At 38.8% G+C, this 22,260-nt stretch overlaps 1 protein-coding gene across 1 annotated transcript in view; it reads right to left on the reverse strand.

Moving 5' to 3' along the window:
- LOC120542851 (EBP cholestenol delta-isomerase) overlaps window positions 1-22,260 on the reverse strand; it is a 46,554-nt gene that overhangs the window by 19,007 nt on the left and 5,287 nt on the right. Inside the window, exons 3-4 of the mRNA XM_039775548.1 lie at window positions 12,449-12,485; window positions 5,945-6,075 (exon numbers count right to left, since the gene is read on the reverse strand). Coding sequence (XP_039631482.1) covers window positions 5,945-6,075; window positions 12,449-12,485 — 168 coding nt within the window. The remainder of the gene's footprint in view (window positions 1-5,944; window positions 6,076-12,448; window positions 12,486-22,260) is intronic.

Here is a 22,260-nt window from a genome sequence, read left to right on the forward strand (position 1 = left end):
GGGAATCCCCAGAAGGTATGCCCTCTAGCAACCCCTCCAGAGACTCCAAAAAGGGTGGATACTCCAAACTGCTGTCGTTCACCGGGGTAAACCCCAATGCACAGGCTCCGAGTCGGGGGGCAATAAGTATGCCCACACCTGCTCGGCGCCTCTCACCGGGGGCAACTCCAGAGTGGTAGAGAGTCCAGCCCCTCTCAAGGAGATTGGTTCCAGAGTCCAAGCTGTGCGTCGAGGTGAGTCCAACTATATCTAGCCGGAACCTCTCGACCTCGCGCACTAGCTCAGGCTCCTTCCCCTTCAGAGAGGTGACATTCCACGTCCCAAGAGCCAAGAACTGGCTCTTGGGACGTGGACATGCATCTACCCAAGATAAATGCTGATGTAGGTTTGATAATTGGTACAAATGTCCCCGATGCAATGGAGCCATGCCAAGTCATAAACAAAGAAGGTAAAGGTCCTTACGCTGTGAAGACAGTCTCAGATGGATTGTTAATGGCCTGATAAAGAGGACAGACAATGTAAGACTGCAAAGTTATTCAGTCAATCGTGTGACAATAATGGAGATAGAACAAATGTTACTCCAGCAATACCATACAGACTTTCCAGAGCATAGCTGTGAGGAAAAGAAGAAAATGTCACAGGAGGACATTTAGTTCATGCACATAGCCTCAGATTCTGCCAAGCTAGTGGATGGACACGATAACATTAATTTGCCTTTTAAAGATGAGACACTTAAAGTGCCAAACAATCAGTGCATTGCAGAACAACTTGCTGTTGGAATCAAAAGAAAATTTACAAAGTCTCCAACATTCTATGGGGATTACAAAATTTTAAAGAAAGACATTTTAGGTAGAGCATATGCTATTAACACTAGAATTACCAAAACCTACGAAAAAAACGGCTCACCTTAAATCCGTTTACACCTCTCCGCCAGCATCCTTTGTCCTCTAAATGTGCCGATAAAGATACGCTGCAAGCAGCCGGCTATACCATCCCCCCACCGATTTAGAACGTGCACAAACTTCTCCCAGCTCATGCCTTGATTGATTATCTGGGAGTGAAGTGGAGTTTTAGAGTGGAAGTAATAGATTGTTATTTGGAACACACACATTTCAGGCGTGCATTTCTACAGTAATCTGTGTAAACACATTTATAAAACAGAAATGTTTTTCATATTTTAGTAGTAAATGCCAAAATGTAGGCATAAACTATATAATGCACTGAATAAGCTCCTGATCTGACTCTAAGTAACAGCGCCAGCATACATTCACACCCGATCCGATGCTGTTCATTTTCAAATAATATTGCATTAGCGCAATGATGTTTTCACATATATTGTCTCTTTCTTTCAGGTGTGTAATAGAAACCACAGCATAGAGAGAAGTGTGTATATTGTAACAGGTACACACGTTGTAAGTCTAGGAAGGGCGAACCTTGCATGTGTGTGAACTGTTAATATTTGAATCTGATGATTGCATATGGCTCTGAACTATTCTGTTCTCTGCATGTCCTGGAGTACAAAAGAAACAGCATACAGCAACATGTGGGGTCAGGCAAGATCGGGATAAAAAAAAACACGCAGTTACTGATTACAAACCGCAAGATAAAAGATGTGAAAACATCATCGCACTAATGCAATATTATTTGAAAACGAACAGCGTCAGATCGGGTTTGAATATACGCCTGATTTGACGCTGTTTGTTTTCAAATATTGCTTGTACTGCGCGTTAATCCTGCTGCACTGAATAAGCTCACGCTTTCTGTAACAGCGCCAGCTTATATTCAAACCCGATCTGATGCTGTTCATTTTCAAATAATATTGCATGTACTGTGTGTTGCTCTTGCTGCACTGAATAAGCTCACGCCTTCTGTAACAGCGCCAGCGTATATTCAAACCTGATGTGATGCTGTTCATTTTCAAATAATATTGCATTAGTGCGAAAACAGAAGCCCTCCCGTAAGAAACGTCCACTCACATATAAGAACAATGCAGCTGCACCTGGTGGGGAGAGCTTCTGTTTTCTCCGATCTGAGTTAAACCCTCTTATGGCGTGTCATAATTTGAAAATGGCATCAGATCTGGGGGGTTGGGGGCGTAAAGGAGAAAGATGGCACCATTTGAATACAGGATGAAGTCCAGCGTCATCCTGCCAATCACCTGTCCTCTTACAGAGCTTGCCAACGTTACACCGTCCAGAGCTAAACACTAGTGTGGTGTATGTGCCCAAAAAAAGTCTAACTGCATTCTCGTACCATTGCTTGCATACTAAAGTGTCAGCAGGTATTTTTCGTGGTATTACACATGTAATTTGTGAGCATGCCCTTGACGATCAAACAGAGGAAGCTCTGCAGTATTATTTTGCCTTTATGCTGTAGGAAGATAAGTAAATAAAGTAAAACTAGTAAAACTAAAAAAAAAAAAGATGCTAACTTTAACAAGTACTATACATTTACAGCGGTTGTTACTGATGCAAATCAAATGTATGCTTTTATTGTATAATATTAACAATAAAAACAGCTCACTACTCAAAACGTTTATTTGGGAGATGTTAAGACTCGAACCCAGAACTTTCTGAATTGGAGTGAGCAGCTCTAACCAGTATACTACCTGAGAAGTCAGGACAACACGCAACACTAATCTGATTTTTTTCTTCGGTTATAGTCTTGGAAAAAAGCGCATTTGTTCTGTTATACTTGTATTTTTTGTGAAAGTGTTTCTTTGATATTTGAAATTCAGGCTTCACACATCATACACTTCATGTCTACATTTTGTCAATTATTACTAAAACATGAAAAACATTTCTGTTTTAATTATGTTTACTGTGCACAGATCGTTGTAGACATGGAACACACATGAAATGCAAGTGTTCCAAATAACGATATAGTATTTATAAAAGGTGTCATTTTGCTTGACTTCTCACTCTATACAACTCCAAGCAACTGACACACAGGTAAACAGACTTGAGCTGAGAAAACTGTGCGGGGTGGGGGATGTGATAGCAGACTGCCTGCTGCTTACCAACATATTTGAAGGACAAAAGACACTGATGGAGAGGTGAGAAGCATTTTAAGGTGGGACAGATCTATGAGTTTTTTCGTAGGCTCTGGTAATTCTAGTGTTAAGGTAACCACTGAACAGCTGTCACTCAAAAAGGAAAGTGTGGTACAACCCTCACAATGGAGTATATCGTCCAAAGAAAAACAAAATCAAAGTGGTTTTTGACTGTACAGCCACTTACCAAGGCTTCTCACTAAATGAACAGTTGAAAGGACCTGACTTAAACTAATACACTCAGAGTTTTTACAAGATTCAGAGAACCACCAATTGCACTCATGGCAGATATTAAATCAATGTTTTAGCAAGTGAAAGTTCCAGATGAAGACACCAATCTTCTTCATTTTCTGTGGTGGCCTGAAGGTAATCTATACAATGGACTAGAGGAATACATCTTTTTGGTGCTACTTCATCATCCAGTTGTGCCTCTTATGCTTTATGAAGAACAGCATAGGATGCTAGATGCACAGCTTCTGTAGAAGCAGTTAACACCGTGCTTCACAATTTCTATGTTGATGACTGTTTAAAGTCAGTTGCTATAGAAGAACAAGCCATAAAATTGGCCAAAGATCTTCAAGCCCTGTGTTTCAAGGGAGGGTTTTATCTTACAAAATGGATTAGTAATAGCAGAGCAGTCTTGTTGTCCATTTTTGAAGAACACCAAAAGGACTTAGACTTAAGTCATGATTTGTTACCGGTTGAAAGAGCCTTGGGTGTTCAATGGTGCACACAGACTGACAGTTTTAAGTTCTAGGTAAAGCTGCATGATAAGCCCGCTACAAGACATGGTATTATGTCAGTGTTCAGTTCAATATACGATGCACTTGGATTTTTAGCACCAGTTATATTGCCTGCTAAACTTATTTTAAGAGAACTGTGTAAAGACAAATATGCATGGGATCAAGAAGTGGAAGTATGACCAGCAATGGAAAAAATGGATGGACGATTTGCAGCTACTTGTGGATTTCAATGTAAACAGGTGTATTAAACCACCTGGATTTGGTCACATAATGTCTGCACAAATGCATTATTACTAAATTTTCTGAAGATGCTTCAGAAAATGGGTATTGCACTGTTTCTTACCTTCCCTTAACTAATAGAGAACATAAGAGACATTGTTCATTTCTAATGGGGAAATTAAGAGTGGCACCACTGAAACCTGTGACTATACCAAAGTTAGAACTTACAGCAGCAGTGACAGCAGTCAAAATGGACAAAATGCTAAAACAAGAACTACAGATCCTCCTGCAAGAGTCAATCTTTTGGACTGACAGCACCACTGTATTGAGGCACATTGCGAATGAAAGCGCACGCTACAAAGCTTTTGTTGCCAACACAGTTACAGTGATAAGGGTGTACTCTTAACCTACTCTCAACTTATTTATTTATGAAGAACTTGCACTACACTTTTGTTTGTTCTTATGTGTCCTTGATGCCAAGTACATCTTGGTTTATGACTATGTGGGCAACCCGAGCATCATATACAGATGTTTCAAGACACACAAAGACTCAACATCTTTTTTATTATACAGTATGCCATTTACCAACCAACAAAGTCTTGAACCAGGTGCCCTAATATTGGCTTTATTATTTCAGTCAGATATAAGACAGTATAGAAATGTAAAAGCAATAAGGTATTTAAAAAAAGTATATTACCAACAGAATAAAGTATAATAGAAAATAAAATAGCAAATGTCTGGATATAGTCTTAGAAAAGCTTACTGAAAATGAGCAATGTCAAGCATACATGTTGTCCTGGGTGGCTTTTTAATTTAATTGACAATTTTATACTCCATGGCAGATGCAAACTGATACATGCAAGGCCACGGTTACGATTCAGAAGAAGCTCACACACACATACGCAGCAAGGTCGACTGCAGCAGGATACTGAAACTAAAGAGTTACGGCTCTAATACTGAAAAATCTCTCTGTGCTACATGACAACAATGGCCTAAAAAACACAAGGAGCTTGGACAACAACTCAGTATCTTGTTTTGATCTAACCAAAGCGGTTTCTTCATGCAGAGGTCAAAAATGTAAAGGCAGAAAATAGTGGGTTTTTATGTATTTTAATAGGTTGTGACCTGCAGGGGGTGCTACTTATCAGAAAAACCCTCCAATACACCAACACAAGTCCCAGTTCAAATAATTTATTTTAACAAATATCTTCACAGGTCATGCACAAAGCACAGGTACAATTCATTCATTCATTCTCTTTCTTTCTCTCTCTCTTTCTTTCTACTCCTCCAGGTGAGAGTTATCCAGGTCCTCTCCTGACTCCGACTCACCTGGATGAGGTCAAGCGGTTTCCTTTACTCCAGACCCAAGAGTACAAGTGTTACTGCACTTCCGGGTTAGGCAGAAGTTCCTTAAAGTGGGCATGATCTGTCCTTGGAGTTCCCCCCTGGCGCCCTCAACTAACAACGCAGTCCCATCTATTGGGACTGAAATTCCCAGCCTGTCCTGTCGATATCCATGCAGGTAACATAGCACAAGACCACCGCCATCTATTGTACCGGGGGAGCAAATAGTCTATGTGATTGGTTTTCCTCTGTCCTTCTGTTAAACTGGCCTCCCGGCTGGGTATGGATCCTTGAACCATTCCGACCGGAACGCCAACCCATGCCTTGCGTCGATTGCAAGGCGTATTTAATCAAAAGCTAGCCTTTGGCCAAAAGCCCATGAAACTTGTTAATTCAAACTCTTACTCAAGTGTATGTTAAGATTTAATACATGCCAGTATTGTTAAGAAGATATAAATGTTTAAAATGGTTCAAGACATATTTACACACATTATTTGACAGTATCCCTTTAAATTTCAAACTTAAGTAAGGTGGTATGGTAAATGCAAATTTGTTTCACTCAAGTACATAGCAAGGAGACTCTTACCCAATGAAACAATGAGCTGGAGAATAAAACGATAAGGTTTATTTCCAAGAAAAGCAAAAACTGTCCATATACTCAGGGGGCCCCATGCCAAAGCTGTGATCGTCTCCATGCACACTGTGAAGTTATCAGCTCTGTGTACAAAAAGAAAATAAGGAAAATAAGTTAGAATTTTCAAGTTACTGTAAAGTTAAGTAATTTGAATATTACATACTATGAACAAAGCAATAAATAATTCAAAGTTATTAATCTATTTTTGGTATACTGTATGGTAATGCAGTTGTCAGAGTTTTCTTAGGTTTAAATCTCTGCCTAGGCGCAGGCTGAAGTTCGCTCATTCATTATTCATCAATATGGGCTTCTCCCACTTCATTTCAAAGATATGCTGGTGAGGTTAATTAACAATTCTAAATTGGTTCCTTATGAATTAATAGGGGTATTTGCCCTGTGATGGACTGGAGTTGGTGGCCCTTGCTCTGGCTCCTGTAATCCTGAATTAAGGGAATTTCATACGCCTATACAGTTTCATACCACCTTTACTGTAAGGCATGTAAGTGATCACCCAAGCATTTGCCTCAAGAGATTTATCTTTGTGGATGCTTCCACTGTTGGCTGCTAGAGGTGTGTGATGAGAAAAGACTGGTGGCCACAGACATGTGGAAGTGAATAACGTGCAAAGGACATGGAAAGACTATAACATCCTCAGGTCTAACTTGTTTAAGGGTTTAAATGACCATAGAACCTAACTATTTGCAGAGGAATCTAAATCTGTTAACACAGATTCCTACAAATCAATATTCTGATTTCTATAACTGAAAATTTACATGGCATTTTTGAAACTAGGTTTATCTGATTAATGGGGTTAAGGTACATGTAAAATGCTCACTTTCTAAATAAAAAGCAGCAGGTTTTTTTAACATGCAGTACATTTCTCAGCTCTGCTTTGATCATGTCATTTGTACAGATAAATAATCCCATTCTTGCTTTTGTTTTCACAAGCTTCTTTAAAATAATAGTGCTTGAGCTATTATCATTTTATGCTTTACAAAATGCAACACAAGAAAAAAAAAGTAAAAATATAAATAAGTTTTTTTTAAAATAAAAGGCAAAAAGCACAAAAAAGTTAAAATATATATGTAATAATTAGAATTTTAAACCAATATTGTAATATAAAAATGTATTCTAATGTGAATATTTGAACCTTAATTTTTTAGTTAATTGTAGTACAATAGCGTGAAATATCACATAGACTCTTTAAAACTGCAGCAAATATAGAAGGATTAGGCAGATGGAGGTTAAAGCTGAAAGAATCACTTTCTAAAGAATGTAAACAGACAGAGGGGAGCTTTGCCAATAGGTAGTTTTTAAAGTTGTGAAAGGTAAGATAGCTAATTAAAAAAATAAAACAAATGAGTTATACATGCATTATTTTTAATGGTTCATTAGTTACACAAATAATGTTATTTCATTTTGAAATTATAAAAAGACAGTTAAGTGTACGTTTTGTTTATGTTGACGCGTACCAGTATAGAGATGTAATGATACTTTTTAAGACTATAAATATTCAGCTAGAACTGCAATTCCATTTTTTACCTATAGCTTTGTATTGTTTTTCATAAACCATTTTAAAGAGTTACCTACTGTATATTTTCCACCAGAGTAACAACCAATGAGAGGCTGAGCAAGCACACAGCTTCCTTTTCTTTGATCCAATTTCAGTTCAAATTCTGTTAGACCATTTTTAGGGCATATGTATATTTATGTTAAACTAGTCACTTTTCCTATGCACGTTTTTCTGATTTAATTCACAAGAGTCATGTGCAGCAAATAATACACAATTTTCTTCACTCAGCTTCCACAAGAATGGCAACAGTTTGACCTGTTCTTTGATGTGTGAAAGTAGAAAGGTCTCCCACCCTGTATTTTACCTTACTAAATCTTCCTTTTTGTTTAATAGTTTTCCTGAGACATCCAAAAAATAAAATAATTGTAATAATGAAGCTGTATTACTTTTTGTTTTTAGAAAATATTGACATTAATTGTAAATGACAGTATTTTCTTAGTTAAAATATTTGCCTATATGCAACTGTTTAGTCAATGGGAGGCTCTACTACAACTCCCACAAGCTAAATAATAAATGAAATATTCTAATTATTTCTTGTACCTCTGACTGCAGGCTACAGGCTAACTCCAGTTTATGATCCGTCTTCCAGTTGGTAAGGCACAAAGAGCAAACAATTTCAAATCCAATGTACTGAACTTAGTACATTCACCAAGTAAAACCTAAAGTCTGCCATTGAGATATAACACAAGAAAAGTTCTGACTTGGCTGCCACAGTCAGAGAGGCATTATGAAGACAAATTGCTGTTGGTATAAAAAGATCCCCAGCAGCATGTCTTAACAGATTTCTGCTGAATAATTTTCTGGTTGAATGTACTCAGTGTTAAGAGTGTCATAATGATACTCAGTTTTGTTTTAATGCTCTCCTTTGCCATTACCTTCAGGGGGTCCAGAGTGTGTCATAACTGAGCTTGCCCTTTCAATTTTTCAATGACCATTGATTCAGTAGACCTCTCTTGAAGCGATGTTACCAGACCAGCACATCAAAGCACAGAAAATCACTCTGGCATTAACAGATTTATAGACGTGAAGGATGTTTATTAAAGGATCCCAGTCTCCTAAGGAAAAAGAGCCTTCTCTGCCATTTCTTATAGGATTCCTCCGAGTTCTGAGACCAGCTCAACCTGTCATTAATGTAGACTACCAGCTACTTGTAGAAGTGCACCACATCTACATTTACTCCTTGAATAGTGACCAGACACAAAGGCTCTTTGGTGCAGCGAAAGTCAAGAACCAGTTCCTTGGTTTCATTAATGTTAAGATACAGACAATTCTTCCTGCACCAAGAAACATACTTCGTTCCATGACTCCTATACTCCTGTCTCATCCTCTTTGTCAATATACTGTACACCAAAAGGGCAGAATCATCTGAGAATTTCTGCAAGTGACATGACCTGGTGTCATATTTGTTGTTGGAGGTGTACAGAGTGAAGAGAAAATGAGACAGGACTGTTTCTTGTGGTCGTCCAGTGTTGCTCACATCCGTCTTAGAGACGGCCATTAAGCCTCATAAACTGTGGGTTGCCGACAGACAGTTCATGATCCAAGACACCATAGGCTCATTCAACTGCATATCTCTTAGCTTACTACTTAAGATGGCTGGATGGTATCGAAGGCATTGGAGAAATCAAAAAACATTCCTCACAGCGCTGTAAGCTTAGTACAGGTGAGAATAAGCCTTATCGAGCAGACAGATAATTGCATTCTCCACTCCAGTCTTTGTCCTATAGACAAACTGCAGTGGGTCCAGGTGGTCTACCACAAGAGAACTTACATAGTCCAGGATCAGTCTCTAAAAGGTCTTCACGATATGAGACGCAAGTGCCACTTGTCCTTAGTCATTAGGCAAAGAGTTGCCAGACTTCTTTGGAACAGAAATAATGCAGGATGTTTTCCACAGGAGTGGCATTTTCTGAAGACTAAGGGACAAGCTGAAGAGGTGACAGAAGACACCACAAAGTCAGTCAGCACAGGCCTTAAGAACCCAGAGGACCGACTCCATCCATTCCCACAGCTTTTCCTGTATGTTGCTTCCTTAGTTGTCTCCTTATTTGGTCTTCAGTTATGGACAGTCCACAATGATGGTCAGAGGTGGACTAGTCACACCATTCCAGTTGATGTGGTAGGAGTTGTTGATGTAGTAGGGATGGTGTGGGGAGACTTGTCATTATTAGAAGGTTGGAGTGGGATAGAAAATTCCTGTCCTTCATGTAGCTTTTTTTTTTTAGCACCTGCTCTATGTTGTTCAGAGCAACTTTGTCACTGGAGTTGAATGCTCTTTTTTTCTCATTCAGGACACCTTTTAGCTCTTTGCTATTCCAGGGCTTATTGTTTGGAAAGCAACACATTGTCGGTGGGTGGCTGTGTGTTGACATAGAAGTAAATACAGTTTTTGATGCAGTGACCGTGTCCCTCAATATCATCCCATATCACTCACACATCATATTCCAGTCTGTCATTAGGAAGCAGTCATTCAGAGCCATTTAAGCCTCTAGGCTCCACTTCTTCACTGTTCTGGTGGTAAAAGGTTGTTGTTTAATAACAGGCTAGTAGCTGGGAATAAGAGGAATCAGGTTGTGATCAGATTTACCTAAAGGAGCCAGCATATTACACAAAGATATTTTAAATATTTAAATACCGAAGGTATTGCTTGTTATTTCTTTGAGTAGAACTTTGTCATCATTCCTTTAATAGTTACACGGTTGAAATAGTCACATATTACAACTGCAAATTTTAAATTGCATATTAATCAATCAGATTACCAAGACAGTATTTTTTCACTTAAGGAATATAGCAAAAGTTAGATACCTTATAACCTTGTACAATGCTGAAAAATTAGCTTATGCTTTTGTTTTTAGTCAACTCGATTATGGTAATGCACCCCTCTCAGGACTACCCAAAAAAAGACATTAATTGGTTGCAACTAGTGCAGAATGCAGTTGCCAGAATCTTAACTAGGGAAAGAAAATCCAAGCACATCTATCCTGTTTTGATGTCATTACATTTGTTACAGGTACCATTTACAATTGACTTAAAGTACTGTTTATGATTTACAAAGCCTTAAATCTTGCTCAGTTCTGTATTTTGGAATGACTGTCACCATACACTCACAACTTGCAATCTTAGATCTTTGAATGAGTGTCTGCTTATAATTCCAAGAGATAAACATAAAAGAAATGGTGAGGTAGCCTTTTGCTGTTATGTACCTAAAATCTGGAATAGCTTTGATAGAAATTTGCCAGGCTAATACAGAGAACTTTAAAAACATTGCTAAAATCCTATTAGTTTAACAAGGTTTTCACATAAATACATTTTAGTGTAAACCTGATAATCTATACAGTATATGCACTGAATTATAATTTTTATCATGGTTCTGCAATCCACACTAATCCATACTTTTCTCTGCCGTTCTTTTTCCAGTTTATCTGTGGTGGTGACCTGTGCAAGGCACCATGCAGTCCCTACATTAATGGATAGAAGGCAGCGCCCCAGATGTCCACATAACCATCATCATCTAATTCTTTCATGTAAACCCTCAAAACCATGAGGACGGATTCAGATCACTTATATTAGGTAGAATACCCAGTGGGGGCTGGGTGGTCTTGAGGGCCTGGAACACCTGCAGATTTTTTTTTTTTCCTTCAGCCCTCTGGTGATTTTTATTTTTGTTTTTTCTGTCCTCCCAGCCATTGGACCTTAGTTTATTCTTTGTTATTTTGTATTGACTAATGTTATTTTTTACAAAATTTTTTTTCTTTATCCTGTAAACCACTTTGAGTTACACCACTTGAATGAAAATGTACTATATACATAAATTTTGTGGTTGTTGGTCAGAGTGAGTCATCATTAAAGCGCTGGAGACAGAATGAATCATTTCCATTGCTAGGTTCCCAATTGCAGAGGAAGGAATATAAACATTAATAAGGGTGATGTAAATCATCTCCCTGGCCAAATAACGTGGAGGAGTACTGACAGCAAGAACTTCAATGTCTGAATTACAAACTGTAGTATTAACTGTAATATACTCCCTTTTACACCATTCCTCATAGATAACCAGCCCCACTCCTGTCTTTTTTCAACACCACACTGGGTCTCTTAATGCTGGATGGATTTCATCTTACTTGAGCAGACAAACAGTGTCTGGTTTATCAGATTTAAGCCAGTTCTCTGAAAAGCACAAGATGCTGTACTTGTATATTTCATTACCTGCTTTACTCACAGCCAGTTCATCCATTTTATTTGACAGCGATCAAACATTTCCCATTACTGTAGATGACAGATCCCATCTAAAATCTTATTGCCATGCCTTTACTCTCACACCGGTATGTCACCCTCTCCGTCTGTGGACAAGCTGCTTCTTTGGAAAAGTGTAACTGAGTTGCTTAGGTGGCTCACTATCACAGTGCAAATGGCCTATTACAGGTGTGTTTAATACACCCTGCTTTCATTCTCTCAGTGTATCTTACTGTTTCAGGTGTTTTAGACATAAGGAAGCCTTCATGTCCTCTTCATGATTCCATCCAAGTTCACTTCAAACAGACTGTGAAGTCAAGACAAGCCAGCTCATGGGTTTGAGTGCATTGCAGTTCATTTAGAAATTTAAATCCACTTTAAACCCATTCATCCAATTTCAAGTGGCTACTATCAGTGATAAGCCGGAAGCCATATTAATTCTAATTTTAAATAAGAGTAGTAACTAGTAAATAATTTCAGAAACAAAATGAACAACAGTGAGAAATATGGAGCTTCTGTAAAAAGACTACATCCAGAAGTACAATAAGAAGAAGGGGTAGGGGAAAAGCAACTATATTATTATACTTCTTAGTTACAAAGGGGTGCAAATGAATATAAAAAACATGCATGCATTTAAATGAATGAAAACTTACATGACATATCTGCTGTCTCCTTTTGAGTACTCTTTCCCTAAAAAAAAAAAAAAAAGATTAAAAGTAAATTAAACTGAAAGATGAAGATCTGCTACATACAAACTTACTACATAAATTGTCAATCAAGTTGCTACATTCAATGTACTTTAAACAAAATAATTCAATTATATCTATAAAACAAGTCCTAGATGAAACATTAGTCCATCATAGAATGCACTCATTCATGGGTCAATTTAGAGATGGCAAATCAACATTGCATGTGTGCCTACTAGATATGAAAAAAATAAGTAACTAAGGAAAACCAGAAGACACACAAAGAGGACATACAAACTATACACCCACTGTATAGTCAAGCTAGAAGTGGAACCTAGATCACCAAGGCCTTGAGAATCCAATAATAAACGCTGCTCAACGATATTCTTTTTTCACAATAAAGGCATTCCTAATCACATTAATACCAATGGTGATACTGCAAGAAAATGATAATTAATTTCATTAATCTAATTAAGTGTTACATACATATACATTTTTGAAGCGTGCCTTGAAAAATATTGACATTTTCATTAAATCATCTTTCTACTGCAAATCGTGCCAAACAAACTACAAAGTCAGAAGTGTAAAAAGTATAATAATTAACATGACGACGAAGAACAAGACAACAAAGAAAATGGTGATCAGCAATAGTTACATGTTCCCATTTGTTTGAATGGGCCAGCTGCTTAGGTTAATCATCATTTAACAGACATTGTTCAACATAATCGTTTCAACAATTGTTTCTGTCACAACATCACCAAGAAATAACTTCAAGTAAGTAAGTGGATTTTGGTTGTCAATGTTCACTTTTACTCATTGCTGAAGCAGTGTCAACAGAAACCCAAATGCGAGCATCATTTTCGGATTCACTGTTTCAATTTCACTTTCTGAAAACAGATTAATTTTGTCATCACTGCTGACAAGAGCCTCCTCAACATCACTGTTTGCGTCACTGTCAAGAGTGTATAACACCCAGGCTCCTAAAAAACATTTCTTACAAGACACCACTATAAGGCTAGGAGAAGCTTACATAAGACACACCTGCACCATTGCCCGATTAACGTGGTTAGCATGTTTACAGCCCAAGTAATCCTTCGGTATAACGCTTAAGTGAGTGAGACGTGTCTATACAGTTACCCGAATGACACTCGAGACTAATACTTTTAGTACTGTTTTCACAGCTTGAGTGATGCTTGGGCCTAATGCTAAAGAGATTAAACCAAGGCTGGAAAGTCAGACCATATCAAGTTGAGAAGCATGCACTGGTACAGCATGTTTCCACGCCTACCACATGATGGAACAGCTTGGGATCCTGGTTGGCAACTCCCCAGACAGACCAGTCCAGTCCCACTCCCTGCAGATCACCATTTATCTGCTGCAGCCAGGTGTTATGTGGGCATCCGCTTGGCCCAGTCCAGCCACTAGGGTCCTCAGCAAGCTGGATCACCCTCGGGGAACCGTGCCACATGGCTGTAGTGCCATAACTGATGCTCCCTCACAATACAAGTAATGTGTCTCATTTGGGACCCATGAGCAAATTCTCATTCAACACAACGTCAAACCAGCGGCACTCAAGGATTCCCCAAAGAGACACTACCAAAGGAGTCTAGTCTTCGTCTCAGGTCACTGGATAGCATCCATGTCTTGCAACCATAAAGCAAAACAGGAAGCACCAGGACTCTAACGACTTTATTTCTTTTGTACCACACACCCCTTTCCATGATACCCCATGCTCTCCCAACCCATCTACTGACTTCATAGGAAGAATCACCAGAGACACTAATGTCACTGCCAAGGTAAGTACTGTATATACTCAAATATAAGCCAAGTTTTTCAGCACCGAAAATGTGCTGAAAAACATCACCTATATTTGAGTCAGGTCCCGCTGGCCTCGCCAACCCGACAGAAAGCTGGAGTGTACAGTACAGTGGAACCTCGGTTCACAAATGTCTCTGAACACGTACAAATCAGCTTATGACCAAAAAGTTCACCAAACTTTTGCATCTGTTTACGACCACACACTCGGTATACGAACAAGCCAGTTTCCCTTTAGGTTTGTGCGCGCCGATGATTTGCGCATGTGTTCAGTCTCTCCCTGTGCATTCCCTGTGCAGCAAGCGAGAGAGACAGTGAGAGAGAGAGAGAGAGAGAAGGCAGTTATAGAATGCACCGGGCTTGTTTTTAAAGAGACAGATTCAAGCATTGTTTTAACCTTGTTGTATTTAATGAAGACTTTTTTATTTGGATTTTAACCTCCACTTCACTTCTGTGTACAGCGATCGCCTCGTAGCGTGCATTGTTGCAATGTTACTTTTCTTGGTGGTTTAATAAAATTACGGATTTTTCAAATGTTCTTTTTTTCCCCTGTGCTTAAAACTCATTAAAAAAAAAAGTGTTTTTAGCAAGCGGTTCGTAGCGCTATAGTGCGAACTCTTGCAGTGTTAGTTTTCTCTGTTGTTCAAGGTTTTCTCAGTGTTATGCAATGTTTTTACATTTAGTTTACTATTACGTTGTGCATTATATGGTGTAATTAACTATATATGTGCTTAAAAATCTTTAAAAATATATATTTACATACAGTTCGTATGGTCTGGAACAGATTAATTGTATTTATATACAATCCTATGGGGGAAATTACTTCGGGTCATGACCAGAGTTTTGGAACGAATTACGGTCATGACCCGAGGTTCCACTATACCTGCTTTGGTCTGCGGGCGGTAGAAGAACTGCTGCGGGCTCTGTGTGGTGCTGTGAAGCCTCTGTGAGAAGCTAGATAATGCCCACAACGTCAGTCATGAAACACCCATTGCATGCCCCTTTACACTATGGTTAAGATTAGGGCTGTGTGAGGGTTATCTGACTCAAAGGGTTTAGGTACATGCTTTATGTTTACAGGTATCCGTCTACACACTTGTATGGAGCCCCTGAAGGGGATATGGTATATTTTGTTTTCCTTGAGAAACAATTTGGTGCATACAAATTACTGTCTTGAGCCCAGCATTTATATATCTCATGTCCACCACTTACCATACCCTGCGCACCAGGTACTTTAAGGTCGCCTCAGCTATTATTGTGTGTGCGCCCCATACATTCAGATCAGCACCAAATACCATTATGTGGTACTCTGTATAATTTTATGGAAACAGGACATGTAACTGAACAGTTCAATGTTTTAACTCACACAGTTACAACAGAAATGGATATTGGCAAGTTTATAAAAGCAGGCTACATATTCAAGCCAAGGTCGTTGCATCTACGAAGCAACAGACAGGGTCATCCATTGCACTATGCAAAATGAACTGCAATGTTTAAAGGGCACAGCAGAGAGCTATATTGTGTTGCGGCCATTTTTATTATCACTTTTTTAACAAGTTGAATCCCGAAGTTAAATTGCAGGCTATACTTGCTTAGCCCAAACGTAGGTACACCTGGTATTTTAATTGGCTAACTTACCACGTTATTGTGTTTACTGTGATGGGAAAAAGAAAACACATCTTCTTTCAGTTTTATAACATATCAGTGGCGAGGACGGTTTAATTTAAAAATTAAAAAAAAATTTTTTTAAAAAATGGAGCATACCACATCGACTTTGTCATCATTTGTTCCCTTTAAGCCTTTACAGTACCTGTTAAATACTGTAGTCCTGTGCTGCACTGTGCTATAGTACTCGCAATGTTTTGGGTTCTGTTTAAGTGCAGTTTAACACAGGAGTCTCTGTTTAAATGACACAAAATTATTCAACCATTGAGTGCCCCTTAAACATTGGAGTCTGATTTGTGGGAGTTTGCAAACTTTGCTAGGAAAAAAAAGGGGACTTGAATCCACATTTGGCCTTCAAAATCTGACTGTAGTTCGAAACAGCAGTATCTCTTCACAGAGCTGTAAAATGAAAGTGAGCCAAAGTGATTTAACAAGTTACAGTGTCACTTTAATATTAAAATCAGTCTGATGCCATTTATATGAAGAGAGATGTATGCCTAATTTATCACTGAATTGAACTATTCTACCTGTGTTGCTCTAGGCAAAATTCAAATGCTTTTAACAAAAAATATATTTCTTTGTCAAAGAACAGAGATCCAAATTGATTTAACTCTTTAGAGTGCATATTAAATGTCACATCACCAATAACAAGGCAAGTTACACAAGGGAAATTCATTGACTACCTACGTTTTGGCTAAGCAAGTATCACCGGCAATTTAACTTTGGGATCCCTCTTGTCAAAAACGTGTTAATAACAAACGGCCACAACACAATATAGCTCTCTGCTGTGCCCTTTAAATATCAAAGTTTGTTTTGCAAAATGCAACAGATGACCCAGTGTGCTAGGTTTGCCAAGTGGATTTGATTTGGATAATCAAGTTTGGCTTTTTAACATGGGCACATTTAATGTGTGAAAACAGTGGGAATTAAAGTGGCCTGATTTGGATTTAACTCTTTAGATGCATGTTAAATCACACAGTCCTTCGGTGTAGATTAGCGAGCATGCCAAGTTTACCAAAGAATTAAATTATTGAACCCGTATTGCACTGGGTAAACTTCACATGCACTCGATACATGAAATAAGAGTTCCTTTCATAACTTGTATGAATAAGGAGCTGCTGTGGGCTAGTAAGTAGATGCAAGTAGTTAGATAACTAATGTCATTTCCTTTTACTATGCATTAGTGCAGTGCTTAGTAGAGCCTGCTTTTTTAAACTTGCCAGTATCCATCTCTGTGGAATGCTGTGTGAATAAAACATTTCCTTTTACTACGCATTAGTGCAGTGCTTAGTGGAGCCTGCTTTTATAAACTTACCAATATCCACTTCTGTGAAATGCTGTGTGAATAAAACAAACTGTCTAGTGATATGTCCTGTTTGCAGAAAATGATGTAAAGTAGCATGCATTTGGTGTTCATCTGAATAAGGGGCGCACACACAATAATAGCTGGGGCAACCTTAAAGTCCCTGGCATGCAGGCTAAGTGGTGAACACGAGATAGTAAGTTGTACGCACCAAATTGTTTCCCAGGAGGAAAAAACAAAAAATGATACGCCATATCCCCTCAGGGGCTCCACAAGAGTGTGCAGATGGATACCCATAATCATAAACCACGCACCTAAACCCTTTCAGTCAGATAACCCTCACACAAACCTTATCTTAACCATAGTGTAACGGGGCATGTGATGGGTGTTTCATGACTGACGTTAGACCCATCTTCCAACCATTCCACAATCCTTTAATAAATAAAAGCCCAAACCATTTGCTCTTTATATCAGCTCGGTACAAGAGATGGAAATTACCTCAAACTGAACCGCTGTAATTTTTTTAACCTAACTTTATGTACGTGAAAGTATACCATACAAACAAGATATTTTCACGGATGTACGAGATAAGGGCTATCCCAACATTTTTTTCACTGTACAGTTCAGAGCCTCCATAGTTTCCTACTTCTATAGAACAGAGCAATTTCGTAATTTGTTAAATCCTGATACTCTGTATGTTCAATTCTTCATAATAACTATTCATGGTGGCTCTAAAATCCGTACTGACCCCTACTATCTATATAGTAAACGGAAATGTGAGTGTGAATATCATCAGGGGAATACATATATGATACACAATTATTAGGCAACTATTAGTGTGCAGATTTATTATGCAACTAAAGGAAAAATGAAAATTTTCCCATCTCACTTGTTTATTTTCATCTGTTATAGTGAGAATAATAAACAAACACCTCAAAATTTACAAATAAACATCTCTGACATTTCAAAAAATAAATCAATCAATCAATGACCAATATAGCCACCCTTCTTTCCAATAACAGTCATAAGCCTTTCCATTCATGGAGTCTGTCAGTTTCTTGATCTGTTGACGATCAGCTTTTTGTGGAGCAGTGACTACAGCCTCCCAGACACTCTTCAGAGAGGTGTATTGTTTTTCTCCCCCGTAAATCTAGCATTTAAGAAGTGCCCACAAGTTCTCGATAGGGTTTAGGTCAGATGAGGAAGGGGGGGCCATGTCATTATTCCTTCATCTTTAAGGCCTTTACTGGCTGGCCACGCAGTGGAGAACTTCGATGCAAGTGATGGAGCATTGGCCTGCATAAAAATCATGGTCTTTTTCCTTTATCACTGTTTGAAGAAAGTGTCTTCGAAAAACTGGCAGTAGGTTTGGGAGTTGATTTTGAGTTCATCTTCAATGCAAAAGGTCCAACTAGCTCATCTTTAAAAATACCAGCTCATACCAGTACCCCACCTCCACGTTGGAGTGGAGCTCTGTGCCCATTACTGATCCACAGGTCCATCCATCTGGTCCATCAAGAGTCACTCTCATCTCATCGGTCCATAAAACCTTTGAAAAAAATCTGTCTTCAGATATTTCTTGGCCCAGTTTTGACGTTTCAACTTATGTTTCTTGTTCAGTGGTGGTTGGGTTTCAGCCCTCCTTACCTTGGCCATGTCTTTGAGCACTGAACACCTTGTACTTCTGGGCACTCCAGGTAGGTTGCAGCTCTGGAATATGAAAGTACTGGAGGATAATGGGTTCCTGGTAGCTTCACGTTTGATTCTTCTGAAATCTTTGGCAGCTAATTTGCGTCTTTTGTTCTCAACATGTTTCTTGCGACCCTGTTGACTATTTGCAACAAAATGTTTGATGGTTCTGTGATCACACACCAATATCTTAGCAATTCCAAAATTGCTGCATCCCTCTGAAAGACTTTTTACAATTTTTGACTTTTCAGAGTCAGTTAAATCTCTTTTTTGGCCCATTTTGCCTGAGGAAAACTAGCTGCCTAATAATTCTGCAAACCTTGATATAGGGTGTTGATCTCCTTAGGCCACACCCTCCCTCATTACACAAATACACATCGCCTGACGTGCTTAAATCCAATAAGCATTCAAGTTAATACAGCCTGGAGTTGGAATATACGCATTAAAAATGATGATATGGTCAAAATACTCACTTGCCTAATAATTGTGCACACAGTGTATTGCCTAATTTTATTTTTAAATTTTGTCTTTTTTCCATTTTTCTTCATCCTGTAAAGCACTTTGAGCTACATCATCTGTATGAAAATGTGCTATGTACTAGGCATATGTATAACTATAATGTTCTTGTTGTTGCTGATGCTTTAAAATTAGTTCTAATGTGAGTGACTAAGTATATTTAAAAAAAGCTTAGTATCTAAAATTGTAAGCTTTTTGATATTAGGATAAACTAGTAATTCACTTGTTCAAGAAATGCTAACATTAGATAAATCTAATTTCAGGTGATGGTAAACCCAAAGTTTTGATTTAGGTATAATTTATTCAGAAGACACATTAGAAAAAATACCTACTGTACATTTTTACTGCTTTGACTTTGATTTGACTTTGGTACAAGTTAATTAGAATCAGGTGTTACTAATCATGTGTATATTGCTCCTTCACAGATCATATCCGACAACCAACTCTAGTATGGCTTGCCAATTTTGTATATTTACCATAAGATCTACAAGTTTGCATGTGCACTAAAAAAACATCCAGTGACAACTTTATTATTGACATACAGTATGCCTAATAATAAGTAGGTGGCCTATTTTCACTTAGATCAGGTGGAATAAATCTTCAGATAGGCTCGAGGAGTCACAACAATACATTAGTTGGAATCCAGAGGTGAATACTTCATTTAGTCAAATTCACTACCTTTTTTACCTGACCAATTGATATTCTCCTGAAAAGGGCATTCACAGAGGAGTATGCTGCTTCTAGGAAGGGGTGCACCTGATCAAGTATGAATAGAACAATGCTCGATCGCCAATGTATACCTCACACAACATTCCACTTTATCCACCAGCCTGCATGGAGATTAGCAATACCCTCCTCTTTCTTTCAATGTGAATTAGCAATAACCACACTGCATTAGATCTGTTAATGTTTAAGCAGCTAGGTACAAGGTACAGCAGCCGTTATTGGGCCATTTCATAAAAAAGTCAATTCTAACCATGTTTTTTGGTAGCACCACATTCTCAATGCACTTGTAATAACAATGTGCTTGATAATCCTACGATAAATAGTACTATCTGCATACTGCATAGGATGCTGAGGCTAATTCAATCAGCTACATAGGAACACCAGTTGTAATTAACAAAACTGACACCTTTGTGCTGGTATATTATAGCTGACTACCATGGTGTGGATAAAAAGTTCATACTGGTATTAATTCTTATTTGAGCTCAGAAGGCATAAACCAGCCTTATGAAAATAAGAAAATACTGCTTAAAGGACAGAGGCATGCATACAGTGCATCCGGAAAGTATTCACAACGCATCACTTTTTCCACATTTTGTTATGTTACAGCCTTATTCCAAAACAAATTAAATTCATTTTTTTCTCCAGAATTCTACACACAACACCCCATAATGACAATGTGAAAAAAGTTTACTTAAGATTTTTGCAAATTTATTAAAAATGAAAAAATTGAGAAAGCACATGTACATAAGTATTCACAGCCTTTGCCATGAAGCTCAAAATTGAGCTCAGGTACATCCTGTTTCCCCTGATCACCCTTGAGATGTTTCTGCAGCTTAATTGGAATCCACCTGTGGTAAATTCAGTTGATTGGACATGATTTGGAAAGGCACACACCTGTCTATATAAGGTCCCACAGTTGACAGTTCATGTCAGAGCACAAACCAAGCATGAAGTCAAAGGAATTGTCTGTAGACCTCCGAGACAGGATTGTCTCGAGGCACAAATCTGGGGAAGGTTACAGAAAAATGTCTGCTGCTTTGAAGGTCCCAATGAGCACAGTGGCCTCCATCATCCGTAAGTGGAAGAAGTTTGAAACCACCAGGACTCTTCCTAGAGCTGGCCGGCCATCTAAACTGAGCGATCGGGGAAGAAGGGCCTTAGTCAGGGAGGTGACCAAGAACCCGATGTTCACTCTGTCAGAGCTCCAGAGGTCCTCTGTGGAGAGAGGAGAACCTTCCAGAAGGACAACCATCTCTGCAGCAATCCACCAATCAGGCCTGTAAGGTAGAGTGGCCAGACAGAAGCCACTCCTTAGTAAAAGGCACATGGCAGCCCACCTGGAGTTTGCCAAAAGGCACCTGAAGGACTCTCAGACCATGAGAAACAAAATTCTCTGGTCTGTTGAGACAAAGTTTGAACTCTTTGGTGTGAATGCCAGACGTCACGTTTGGAGGAGAAAAAGGCACCGCTCATCACTAGGCCAATACCATCCCTACAGTGAAGCATGGTGGTGGCAGCATCATGCTGTGGGGATGTTTTTCAAAGGCAGGAACTGGGAGACTAGTCAGGATAAAGGGAAAGGTGACTGCAGCAATGTACAGAGACATCCTGGATGAAGACCTGCTCCAGAGCGCTCTTGACCTCAGACTGGGGCAACAGTTCATCTTTCAGCAGGACAACGACCCTAAGCACACAGCCAAGATATCAAAGGAGTGGCTTCAGGACAACTCTGTGAATGTTCTTGAGTGGTCCAGCCAGAGCCCAGACTTGAATCCAATTGAACATCTCTGGAGAGATCTTAAAATGGCTGTGCACCGACGCTTCCCATCCAACCTGATGGAGCTTGAGAGGTGCTGCAAAGAGGAATAGGCGAAACTGGTCAAGGATAGGTGTGCCAAGCTTGTGGCATCATATTTAAAAAGACTTGAGGCTGTTATTGCTGCCAAAGGTGCATCGACAAAGTATTGAGCAAAAGCTGTGAATAGTTATGTACATGTGATTTCTCTATTTTATTATTTTTAATTAATTTGCGAAAAACTCAAGTAAACTTTTTCACGCTGTCATT

The sequence above is a fragment of the Polypterus senegalus genome, chromosome 13, assembly GCF_016835505.1.
Source record: "Polypterus senegalus isolate Bchr_013 chromosome 13, ASM1683550v1, whole genome shotgun sequence".
NCBI classification, from domain to species: domain Eukaryota; kingdom Metazoa; phylum Chordata; class Cladistia; order Polypteriformes; family Polypteridae; genus Polypterus; species Polypterus senegalus.